The sequence below is a fragment of the Oncorhynchus kisutch genome, linkage group LG3, assembly GCF_002021735.2.
Source record: "Oncorhynchus kisutch isolate 150728-3 linkage group LG3, Okis_V2, whole genome shotgun sequence".
NCBI lineage: Eukaryota > Metazoa > Chordata > Actinopteri > Salmoniformes > Salmonidae > Oncorhynchus > Oncorhynchus kisutch.
In genome coordinates, this window is record NC_034176.2 from 39,505,363 (window position 1) to 39,517,862 (window position 12,500).

At 47.2% G+C, this 12,500-nt stretch overlaps 1 protein-coding gene across 1 annotated transcript in view; it reads left to right on the forward strand.

Moving 5' to 3' along the window:
* The window catches only part of ptch1 (patched 1), a 70,045-nt gene extending 65,161 nt beyond the window's left edge, over positions 1–4,884 (forward strand). The window contains 4 exon segments of the mRNA XM_031805886.1: positions 1,918–2,017; positions 2,240–2,593; positions 2,714–3,257; positions 3,547–4,884. Of these exon segments, the coding sequence (XP_031661746.1) occupies positions 1,918–2,017; positions 2,240–2,593; positions 2,714–3,256 (997 nt within the window). The 3' untranslated portion in view covers position 3,257; positions 3,547–4,884.
* Positions 4,885–12,500: the final 7,616 nt, after the last annotated feature.

Consider the following 12,500-nt stretch of genomic DNA (forward strand, 5'->3'; position numbering starts at 1 on the left):
ATGCGCAATGCTAAGCGTCGGCTGGAGTGGTGTAAAGTTTGCCGCCATTGGACTATGGAGCAGTGGAAATACATTCTCTTTAGTGACGAATCACTCTTCACCATCTGGCAGTTTGACAGACGAATCTGGGTTTGGCGGATGCCAGGAGCACACTACCTGTCCTAATGCATAGTGCCAGCTGTAAAGTTTGGTGGAGGAGGAATAATGGTCTGGTGGCTGTTTTCATGGTTCGGGCTCCTTAGTTCCAGTGAAGGGAAATCTAAATGCTACAACATGACATGCACAAAGTGAGCTCCATACAGAAATAGTTTGTCAAGATCGGGGTGGAAGAACTTGACTGGCCTGCACAGAGCCCTGACCTCAACCCCATCGAATACATTTTGGATGAATTGGAACACCGACTGTGAGCCAGGCCTAATCGCCCAACATCAGTGCCCGACCTCACTAACGCTCTTGTGGCTGAATGGAAGCAAGTCCCCGCAGCAATGTTCCAACATCGAGTGGAAAGCCTTCCCAGAAGAGTGGAGGCTGTTATAGCAGCAAATCGGGAGCCAACTCCATATTAATGCCCATGATTTTGGAATGAGATGTTGGATGAGCAGGTGTCCACATACTCTTGGTCATGTAGTGTATATACAGGGGTACGGTGGGAAAGGAGGATGGTCATCCTTAATGAAGGAGCTGGAGTGGAGAGAGAGAATGAGTTAGAGACAAGGAGAGAGAGAGAGAGAGAGAGAGAGAGAGAGAGACGGGGATTTAGAGAGGAGATTGGGGGGTCTTACCTGATACACTGGAGATTTAATTAGACGGGGGGATTGTAGAGTGCCGGGAATTTCACATGGGCTTAGCTGAAAAGAAGGGAAAGAGAGAAAGAAAGAGGGATAGAAAGAGAGGTAGAGAGAGGCCAGGGAGGGGTGGTGTTCAGTGTTCCCCTTCTCTTCCTCCTAGACTAAATTGTTTAAATTCTATACCCTTCACTTCAGTTGTTTCCTTCTTTTTTTTTTTTTGAGGAGAGAGGCCCCTGCTCCCCTCTTTCCCCCTCAACCCCCTCCTCCCCCTTCAGCCCCCTCCCCCACCCTGCCTCCCCCTCCATCCCCCTCGTCCACCCTTCTCCACATTCCTGACTGCTTTGTTTTCTTCATGTTTGCTTATACCACACACCCAAAGAAGTGCCCCCTTTTCCCTCCCCTTCTCTCCCCCTCTTTTTCCATGCCTTTGAATTAACCAACTCCAGCTAATTATGCTTCTTTCTCTTTCTCTGTGCGGCTTTCTAAAGACTAACCCTCTTTGGCAGGACTTAGTAACACACAAGGTACATTTATATGTTCTACCAAACCAACATGTGTGTGTGTGTGTGTGTGGTGTGTTTGTCTGAGTATTTCTTCAGACATGTTTAATGGTTCATCTAGTGCATGTTTGTCCTTGTCTAAGCCTCTCTCCTGTTGATCTGTGGTTTCTCCAGGTATTCCCTTTGTATTCACACACACACACACACCACACACACGCACACGCACGCACGCACGCACGCACGCACGCACGCACGCACGCACGCACACACACACACACACACACACACACACACACACACACACACACACACACACACACACACTCACACACACACACACACACACACACACACACACTCATGCTGGCTTACACTGTTGTTTCTCTATGGGTACTGCAGGTGTGTTTTTGCTCTAATGCCTGTGTTTGGTGTTCAATGTGGTTGTCAGAGGTATTTCAACGGGACGCTGCCAATGTTCCATTGGTTCAGTTGGTCAAAGCATCTGCCAAAATGACCACAGTATGTTAATGGTTGGGACTCTTTGCATTTTGTCTTCTGCAGGGTTCGTCTGGGGTGTTTGATGGAATGGCATGTCCATGTTAACGTTCCACTGTGTTGGTTTGTTGCAGGTATTTCTTTGCTGTGCTGGCCATCCTGACAGTTCTGGGGGTGCTGAATGGTTTGGTCCTTCTTCCTGTGTTGCTGTCCTACTTCGGCCCCTATCCAGAGGTCAGATGGTTTCTCCTGTTTAGCCATCTATATAGCTCCACCACATAGCAGGAAATGGCACAGTCACACGTTTTTTTTACGCACATTTTTTACGCATTGGAGAACTGACGGCAACTTTTGATTGGGTGTTCTAACACGAGCTCCCAGGAGCTCAGCAGCGTAGTTTGCGTAAAAGTTCCCACTCATCTCCTCACACCTCTCTCCTTTCACTGTCCCCCTCAGGTGACCCCTGTGGATGGGCGTAGCCAGTTACCCACCCCTTCCCCGGAGCCTCCTGCTCACGTGGTCCGCTTCTCAGTCCGCCCACGCCACACCACCTCCGGCACGGGGACAGGAACGGGCTCTGACTCGTCCGACTCTGAGTACAGCTCCAACACCACGGTATCAGGCATCAGCCAGGAGATGCAGCAGTACGACCTCCCTGCCACTAGGGGTAGAACTGGGAGAACAGAGGACATGCAGTACGGCATCCAGACCAGCAGGGGCAGAGCTGTTAGAACAGAGGAGGTGCGACTAGGAGCAGGGCCAAGAAGGACAGCTAGACAAGGAGACGCCACAGCCTACTCTGTGTCTTCTGTAAGTGCTTTGGATAATGCACACATCTATGTACTCACACACACACACACGTAACAAATGCTCATACTCCGTGCGAGATGTGTACAAGTTGTTCTGATTTTCTGATCTTTCTCTCGTCAGTCGGTCCTGCCGGAGTCAGGGGCCCACCCTGGTGCATCCCGTCGCTTCAGCAAAAGGGACCTACAGTCGCTGCCCCCAGCACGCCCGCGCATGGACGCTTTTGAAACTGCTACTGAGGCCGGAGGCCATTACAGCTCCGGAGGCCATTTTGGCTCGGGCGGCCACAGAGAACGCTCCGCGGGGCACAGGACCCGTCCATCCCACAACCCCCGGCCCAATCACCACCAACCTCACCACCCTAACCCTAACCCCGCCCCTACTTACTGTCAGCCAATCACCACGGTAACGGCCTCTGCGTCGGTTACCGTCGCCGTCCACTCTGCCCCTCCCCCCACTCAGAGCCCCACTTCCTCTTACCCAGGACACACTGCAGCCAACAGTTACCACACAGCAGGCGGCGCAGAGCCGGTGCCTGCCTTCCAGGACCCCCATGTGCCAGTGGAGGTCCATATCAGCCGCAGAGGAACCAAGATGGAGGCCATGGAGCTCCAGGATGTGGAGTGTGAGGCAGCTGAGAGCGACAGTGGCCAGAGGGCAAGCTGAGGTAAGCCCCATTGGAGTTTGTAGCTTCTCCTGACAATGAAGAAATTCACATGTTTGATGTTAAATCCACAAAGGACTTGGATTGAATGTCCCTGTTCCTTTTTCTTCTTAGATTTTTTTTTTTACTTGCAAAAATGTCCCCATTCAGTCCATCAAAAGCCCACCCTTTTTTTGGGGGGGCTGCAAACTGAACATAATATATTCAGCGTTGCGCCTTTAGAGAGGGAGACGTGCGTGTTGTCCTGACACTCTCCTAACCGTGTGTTGTCTCTCTCTCTCTTTTGTTCCAGTGGAGGAGAGCAGAAGTACAACGGCCAAATATGGACTCCCTCTCTCACTCAGCGGCCCACAGCGCAGCGACACACAGAACCCAGTGGTGGCTAGCGCCCTTGGTGCTCAATCTGACTGGAACCCAGTGGATGTTTGTTTCAGATATCTCTATCCGTATTTAAAAGATGTACACTCATGTAAATATGAAAACAAAAATAGCTATAATTTAGGAGCTGTTCAACTCCTTTTTTAACAGACTGGGGACGTCATTTTGTATGGCGTGTGTGTGTGTATGTATGTGTGTGTGTGTGTGTGTGTGTGTGTGTGTGTGTGTGTGTGTGTGTGTGAAATCTCTGATTACTGTTCACTCATCTGTGGATCTGTGCCATGAGGAAACTTCATCTGGACAATACATTTCAGCATTCATTGTTGCTGCTTCAGATATTCCGGTAGTGATGTATGATAACTGTGTACATTAACTTGTATAATAATTCTATGCAAATGTTTCTTTTACGTTATAAAAGAGGTGAGCGAGTGTGCAAAGGTGATTGCGTGTTTGCGTGCGTGTGGGTAAATCATCAGATCCATCTCTCAAGAAATAGGCTAACGATCACGTCATGTGAAGCGTTACACAATAACTACACGGAGATTGTGTGTGTGTGTGTGTGTGTGTTTGTGTATAAAGGTCCGCTTTTTTTTTTTACGATTAATTTGCTTATCACAAACCTGTGGTAGTTATGAAACAATTACTGTTGAACTCTGACTCACGCTATGCGTGCTATTTAAGACGAGCAGATTATGAAGAAGATATGCAGCTGTGTTGTTTGTGACTGTCCCTGCGTAGTAGCTTCCGCATCGTCTCTGCTCTGAGCTCTTGTGTTGCTGTCTGGTTGTCTGGGGATTGTTTTACTGTAAAAGGCCATATGCGTGCCTTGGCTGTCCCTCGGACTCAATTGCCCATCTCCCCTTTTCTCTGGTGATGTCATAGCTCTCGGCAGCCATCTTATAGTAGCATGAGTGGGCGTGAAAGTATCACTCCCGTAGCTAATGCATATTACAGTTGGAGTAGAAAATCCATGGTAGCCATTATGGAGGATATTTTTTTCCTTCTTTTTTTTTTCTCTCGTGAACGCAACTTCTGTTATTCTAACTGTAAATATACAGTTTTCGTCAACAGTTTGGACACACCTACTCATTCAAGGATTTTCTTTATTTGTACTATTTTCTACATTTGAGATAAATAGGGATACATCCAAACGGTGAAATAACACATATGGAATCACGTAGTAACTCAAAAAGGGTTAAACAAATCCAAAATATATTTTATATTTGAGATTCTTCAAAGTAGCCACCCTTTGCCCTGATGACAGCTTTTCACACACTTGGCATTCTCTCAACCAGCTTCACCTGGAATGCTTTTCTAACAGTCTTGAAGGAGTTCCTACATATACTGAGCACTTGTGGGCTGCTTTTCCTTCACTCTGTGGTCCACGTCATCCCAAACCATCTCAATTGGGTTTAGGTTGGGTGATTGTGGAGGGCAGGTCATCTGATGCAGCACTCCATCACTCTCCTTGGTCAAAAATCCCTTACACAGCATGGAGATGTGTCGGGTCATTGTCCTGTTGAAAAATAAATTATAGTCCCACTAAGCATAAACCAGATGGGATGGCGTATTGCTGCAGAATGCTGTGGTAGCCATGCTGGCTGGTTAAGTGTGCCTTGAATTCTAAATGAATCACTGACAGTGTCACCAGCAAAGCACCCCACACACCATCACACCTCCCCCTCCATGCTTCACGGTGGGAACCACACGTGGATATAGTCCGTTCACATACTCAGCGTCTCACAAAGACAGAGCGGTTAGAACCAAAAATGTCAAATTTGAACTCATCAGACCAAAGGACATATTTCCACCGGTCTAATGTCCATTGGTCGTGTTTCTTGGCCCAAGCAAGTCTCTTCTTTTTATTGGTGTCCTTTAGTAGTGGTTTCTTTGCAGCAATTTGACCATGAAGGCCTGACCCACCCAGTCTCCTCTGAACAGTTGATGTTGATATTTGTCTGTTACTTGAACTCTGGTTACTTGAACTCTGGTTACTTGAACTCTGGTTACTTGAACTCTTGAGGCTGGTAACTTTAACTTATTAACTTATTCTCTGCAGCAGAGGTAACTCTGGGTCTTCCTTTCCTGGTTTTTGCGACTGCACTTGAAGAAACTGTCAAAGGTCTTGAAATTTTACGAATTGACTGACCGTCATGTCTTTAAGTAGTGATGGACTTTTGTTTCTCTTTGCTTATTGGAGCTGTTCTTCCCGTAATATGGACTTGGTCTTTTACCAAATAGGGCTGTCTTCTGTATACCACCCCATACCTTGTCACAACACAACTGATTGGCTCAAACGCATTAAGAAGAAAAGAAATTCCACAAATTAACTTTTAATAAGGCACACCTGTTAATTGAAATGCAAAGGGTGGCTACTTTGATGAATCAAAGATATAAAATATATTCAGATTTGTTTAACACTTTTTTGGTTACTACATGATTCCATATGTGTTAATTTCATAGTTAGTTTTGATGTCTTCTACAATGTAGAACACAGTCAAAATGAAGAAAAACATTTGAATGATTAGGTGTTTCCAAACTTTTGACTGATACTGTACATACTATCTCTAGTGATAAGCTACACCTAGGATACTACCCTACTCAGCCTGACACTTGACTGCATTACACGTTTCATTCACAAGAAAGTCCTGCTCTCTCTCCATCCCCCTCTTTCTTCCTCTTCGTCCAATAAGCTGCCCGTCCAGAGAGCTAAAGGGTTAAGCACTATCTGGTATAACAATACTTGGTGTGTGTGTGTGTGTGTGTCTGTGTCTGTGAGTCCGTCTTCCTCTCTCTCTGTCCTCCTCAGTGACAGCAAAGACAACTGGCCCTAATTTAGCCCAGCCGTCCCTACTGACCTCACCTCGTAAAAATCCAAAACATAACGCCATGACACTAATTGGAAGTTCCCCCTCAACTGCCAAATGGCACAGGCCAGAGCCTCAGGGGTCAGGGTTCACCAAGCCACCCCCTCACGATCAGCCCGGTGTGTGAGTGTGTCAATCGCGTCTTGTCTAGCTCCCCCATACACCACCCACCCTCCTACTCACACACATATCCCGACCCCCCCCCTAACCTTCCATACACACAGACTTCCTGTCCAACACGTGTAGCTACGTGTGTCATTTTCTCCCAGAAGTCTTAACTGTGTCGTTAGTATCCCCCTCCATTGTCCATATGTCGTGTCAGCTGCTCGTGTGAAAATCTTTTTTCCGTTTGTTGTTGGTTTATTTGTTTTTATTTTCTCCTGATGTCACATTGGCAGTAATGGAGAGAAATCATGGCGGGCAACTATTTTCTTCATTTTTGAAATGTTCTTTTTTTTCTCGACGTTTGGATTTTGCGATATTTATATATTATTTGTGTTATAAGATGTTGTTTTTGTTTTCTTTCGTTATTGGTCAACAATGCCAGTGGATAACAAATGCAGGGATTTTTTTTTTATGTCTATTGAGAAACACTATTACAGTTATTGTTTTGACATGAATGGTGTTTCGATCTGTACAAAGTGCTTACTAATGTTAAGTAGGGAAACAAGAGTATATAGCATTTACACTACAAGACTCACCGTAGCTCTTAGAGGATTCTAAAAGGAAAGAACATCTATGATTTTCTGTAGACTTCCATTTGGTCTTTGTTTGGCGAGGATATATATTGTTTCAGTTACAAAGATAAATGTATGCCATATCATTTATTTATATAAAAATTTATTTTTGTAGTATACATAGTAGTTGTCAAGTTATTTTGACGGAAGTATATTTTTAAAGAGTTTATATGTAATGAGACCATAAACAGAGAAAATCCTAAGGTGGACTCTTACACTGATGACATTGACAGTCAGTATTATCTATCATAGAGAGGAGAGAAAACTCAGCCAGCTGTTTGTATGGGTTTGTCAAAAGGCTGGCCATGAAAGTAGAAGTTGTACCAGCTCTCTAAATATTAAATGTTCAAACACTGATAGAATTCTAACAAATAAAAAAAAAGATTATAACTTATTTGCCTCTTTTGTTTTCTCACGTTAATGAAGGGATGTTAAAAGAACCACTTGTTGTTGACATCGGGCCGATGATTTCAGAAAGGGTGTTGATATCCTGAAACACAGAACATCCAATAATGGTGTTTATGTGAGGTGCAGTATCTACATGACACACAATAGGATGCTTGCCACAAATTACAACACCTTTTCATGATCGTAAAATGCACACAAGTCCCACTCGTTTTAGTGTGTTTTTAACACCCATACTGTTCACCATGTTGGACATAATAGAAATTAGTAGTTACAATATGTTTATTGACGTAAGTGTAGTCAGAATCCTTGTCAATTAGGGAGCGTTTCCCCCTATCCACCACTAGGTCAAAACCTGTTAGGTGTACAATGAACCGTATAACCGCCCTGTCATACACCCCCCCCCCCCCCCCCCCCCCCGCCCCCCTCACCCCTCCTCCTCTCCTCTGCTCTCCCACCTTTCCATTGGCGCTTGCTGACATCTGGTCCTGAATCCAGCAGCTCTTTCTAACAGCCAACACTACCTCCCTCCTTCCCATTCCTCCCACTCTCTGCTCCCCTGTTCGGTATGATTTTGATGGACAGCTTTATAGACTGCAAGGAAATTGGTTGTAGTTACAATACAGCTGGTCTGTTCGGAGTAATGAAAAAGGGCATGTGGCCTTGAACTCACAGCAATGGAGACCCAGTCAGACTCAGACTAGCTCCTCTCTCTGTCTGCTGACTGACTGACCAACAGGTGATTGACTGACTGACTGACTGACTGACTGACTGACTGGCTGACTGGCTGGCTGTCTGTCTGGCTGATTGACTGACTGACTGGGTGGCGCCCATCTAATCTCATACACTCAACATGTAGGGCTCCAGTTCCCCAACAGTCCTCCAGTACCCCCAACAGTGCTCCAGTTCCCCAACAGTCCTCCAGTACCCCCAACAGTCCTCCAGTACCCCCAACAGTCCTCCAGTAACCCCAACAGTCCTCCAGTAACCCCAACAGTCCTCCAGTACCCCCAGCAGTCCTCCAGTACCCCCAGCAGTCCTTCTGTACACCCAACAGTCCTCCAGTAACCCTAACAGTCCTCCTGTACCCCCAACAGTCCTCCAGTACCCTAACAGCACCCCAGTACCCTCAACAGTCCTCCAGTAACCCCAACAGTCCTCCAGTACCCCCAACAGTTTTCCAGTAACCCCAACAGTCCTCCAGTACCCTAACAGCACCCCAGTACCCCCAACAGTCCTCCAGTAGCCCCAACAGTCCTCCAGTACCCTAACAGCACCCCAGTACCCCCAACAGTCCTCCAGTACCCCCAACAGTCCTCCAGTAACCCCAACAATCCTCCAGTACCCCCAACAGTCCTCCAGTAACCCCAACAGTCCTCCAGTAACCCCAACAGTCCTCCAGTACCCCCAACAGTCCTCCAGTACCCCCAACAGTCCTCCAGTACCCCCAGCAGTCCTCCAGTACCCCCAGCAGTCCTCCTGTACACCCAACAGTCCTCCAGTAATCCCAACAGTCCTCCTGTACTCCCAACAGTCCTCCAGTACCCCCAACAGCACTCCAGTAACCCCAACAGCACTCCAGTACCCCCAACAATCCTCCAGTAACCCCAACAGTCCTCCAGTAACCCCAACAGTCCTCCAGTAACCCCAACAGTCCTCCAGTAACCCCAACAGTCCTCCAGTAACCCCAACAGTCCTCCAGTAACCCTAACAGCACACATTTTTGTTGTAGCCCCAGACAAAAACACCTGATTCAACTCATTGAGGGCTTGATGATTAGTTGACAAGTCGAATCAGGTGTGCTTGTCCGGGGATACAACAAAAATGTGAGCAATTACATTACTTTTGATTCTTAAGTATATTGAACACCAAATACTTTTAGACTTACTTTTACTCAAGTATGACAATTGGATACTTTTTCCACCACTGCAGATAAGAGCATCTGCTAAATGACAAAAAGATGAATGGTAAAATTCTAAGTAATGTTTGCGGGTTGTATCTGGATATGAGCCATTGCAATCATGACACGTTACTAAATGACTAAAATGTCGAGTGTAACTGTCTGTGCTGACCACCTCTGAGGGTGTGTGTGTGTGTGTGTGTGTGTGTGTGAGTGTGTGTGTGTGTGTGTGTGTGTGTGTGTGTGTGTGTGTGTGTGTGTGTGTGTGTGTGTGTGTGTGTGTGTGTGTGTGTGTGTGTGAGTGTATGGGGTACATGGTTCAAGGAAACTCTCTATCATTAGAACTCCCCTCATCTGTTCTGAGACCCCAGGTCACAGTACCACAATACCCCCTCCCCACTTCACCCCCAGCCCCTTGTTGCCCCCTTACCTCCCCTCCCCTTTTTCCCACTCCACACACACACACATCACACCACACCACACACACCACACCACACCACACACACCACACCACACACACACATGCCCTCAGAGGTGGAACGGCACATATAGTGCAGAGTGTTGGTTGTACTAACGAGGTCCAGGTTCTTAATGAATGAGTGTTTCCTGTACCTGTCCTCCCAGCCCTGAGCCCTGGATTAAAAGGGGGAACAGGGGAGGGGGAGGAGAGAAGGAGAGAAAGGGAGGAGGGCTATTTAAGAGGTTGAAACTCTCCCAGAGTAATAGACTATGCAACCGTGGCTCCTTGCCCAGGGTTTGTGACAATAGACGAAGAAGTACTTTATTTTCTGTCTCCCTCTTTCGTTTTCCCTTCCACCCCCTTTCTCTGTTCTCTCTCTCCCTCTCTCTCTCATTCCCTCTCACTCTCTCTCATTCACTCTCCCTCTCTCTCTCATTCACTCTCACTCTCTCTCTCATTCACTCTCACTCTCTCTCTCATTCACTCTCACTCTCTCTCATTCACTCTCACTCTCTCTCATTCACTCTCACTCTCTCTCATTCACTCTCCCTATCTCTCTCATTCTTAATCCACTAATTTCCCTCCCTCCCTCCCTCCCTCCCTCCCTCCCTCCCTCCCTCCCTCCCTCCCTCCCTCCCTCCCTCCCTCCCTCCCTCCCTCCCTCCCTCCCTCCCTCCCCTCCCTCCCTCCCTCCCTCCCTCCCTCCCCTCCCTCCCTCCCCTCCCTCCTTGAAAGGCTTGTCCATCATCCCCAGCCGGTAGAGCTAAACTATCTAAGTGTGTACACTCCTCGACATGAGTGATTCCTCCGTTGACATGACTGTAATGGACACACACACGTACACACACTCCTCCCAGGGCCGGGGCCAGATTTACACATTCTTTATGCGAGCGGAGAAAGCGATAAATCTGTTGGAAACATACGACTCCACATCCAGACCAATGGCGCTTTACCTCCGAGGCCTCACTGACACATTGAAAACCATTCAACTTCTCAAAGTGTGTGTGTGTGTGTGTGTATACAAGCGTACGTGCCGGCATGCTACAAGCCAGGGTGGCGTCAAAGACAAAAGGGGATTCCAAAAGCTTGTCTTGAGTGACAACCACATTTTACACAATTGTCTAACTGTCTAACCTGACTTATAAGTTGCTTCTGACAAATGTGGGAAGAGGGTTTATCAACAAGTGTGTTGATGCTGTTACAGTTCAGTTGACATGACTGAACCAAACTACAGAGGGCCAGATCATATGCTAATTGTATTTATAAACTGTGGGTGGTTTGAGCTCTGAATGCTGATTGGCTGAAAGCCATAGTATAGTGCAGAGCGTTGGTTGTACTAACGAGGTCCAGGTTCTTAATGAATGAGTGTTTCGGGTATGACACAAAAGTACTTTTTTACTGTTCTAATTATGTTGGTAACCAGTTTGTATTAGCAATAAGGCACCTTGGGGGTTTGTGGTGTATTTTTTTATTTAACCAGGCAAGTCAGTTAAGAACAAATTCTTATTTTCAATGACGGCCTAGGAACAGTGGGTTAACTGCCTGTTCAGGAGCAGAACGACAGATTTGGACCTTGTCAGCTCCGGGGTTTGGACTTGCAACCTGTCGGTTACTAGTCCAACGCTCTAACCACTAGGCTACCCTGCCGTCCCATATGCCCAATATACCACAGCTAAGGGCTGTATCCAGGCACTCCGTGATGCTTTGTGCTTAAGAACAGCCCTTAGCCGTGGTATATTGTTCATAAACCACACCTCCTCGGGCCTTATTGCTTAAGTAATGGTGTTTAGAAAATCCTACAGACATGTCTGAGACGAGTGCCACTACACTGTTATGCTGGTAATACAGTATGCTGGCTGGATTGTTCAGGGAATGTGTAGAGATTGATGTGGCAGAGTCTGAGCTGAGCTTGAACCGGCAATCCTGCATTTAATGGGCAATGCCTTTACCATCTGTGCCATGAAGACCCTGACCTCTTCGCAGAGATGGCAGTGCGCCCACATCCAGGAAGGCTCCAGCAGTACTGGGGTAGGTAGCTCACTATGATAGGAGGTTTGGCTTGGCTGGGTCCCACCCAGGGATCCAGTTGGATTAGCTGACCGTTCCGAGCCCAGAGAGAAAACAGTAGGGTGTTCAAGAGGATGTGGGTTTTGTAGTCTCACTGGATGTCCCTTCTGTTACATAACCTGAAGCTAGAACTATAGTCCAGATACAGCAGCCTCGGCTCTGCTCTACTCTGCTCCATGTGAGCACACTGAGAAATATTTATGCTATTTGATAATGTGAGCTGTGGACATATTTGGGAGAGCATTGACCCAGAGTTTGTGTGTGTGTGTGTGTGTGTGTGCGTGTGTGTGTGTGTGTGTGTGCGTGTGTGTGTGTGTGTGTGTGTGTGTGTGCGTGCGTGCGTGCGTGCGTGCGTGCGTGCGTGTGTGTGTGTGTGTGTGTGTGTGTGTGCGTGCGTGCGTGTGTGTGTGTGTGTGTGCGAGGCAAACGTAT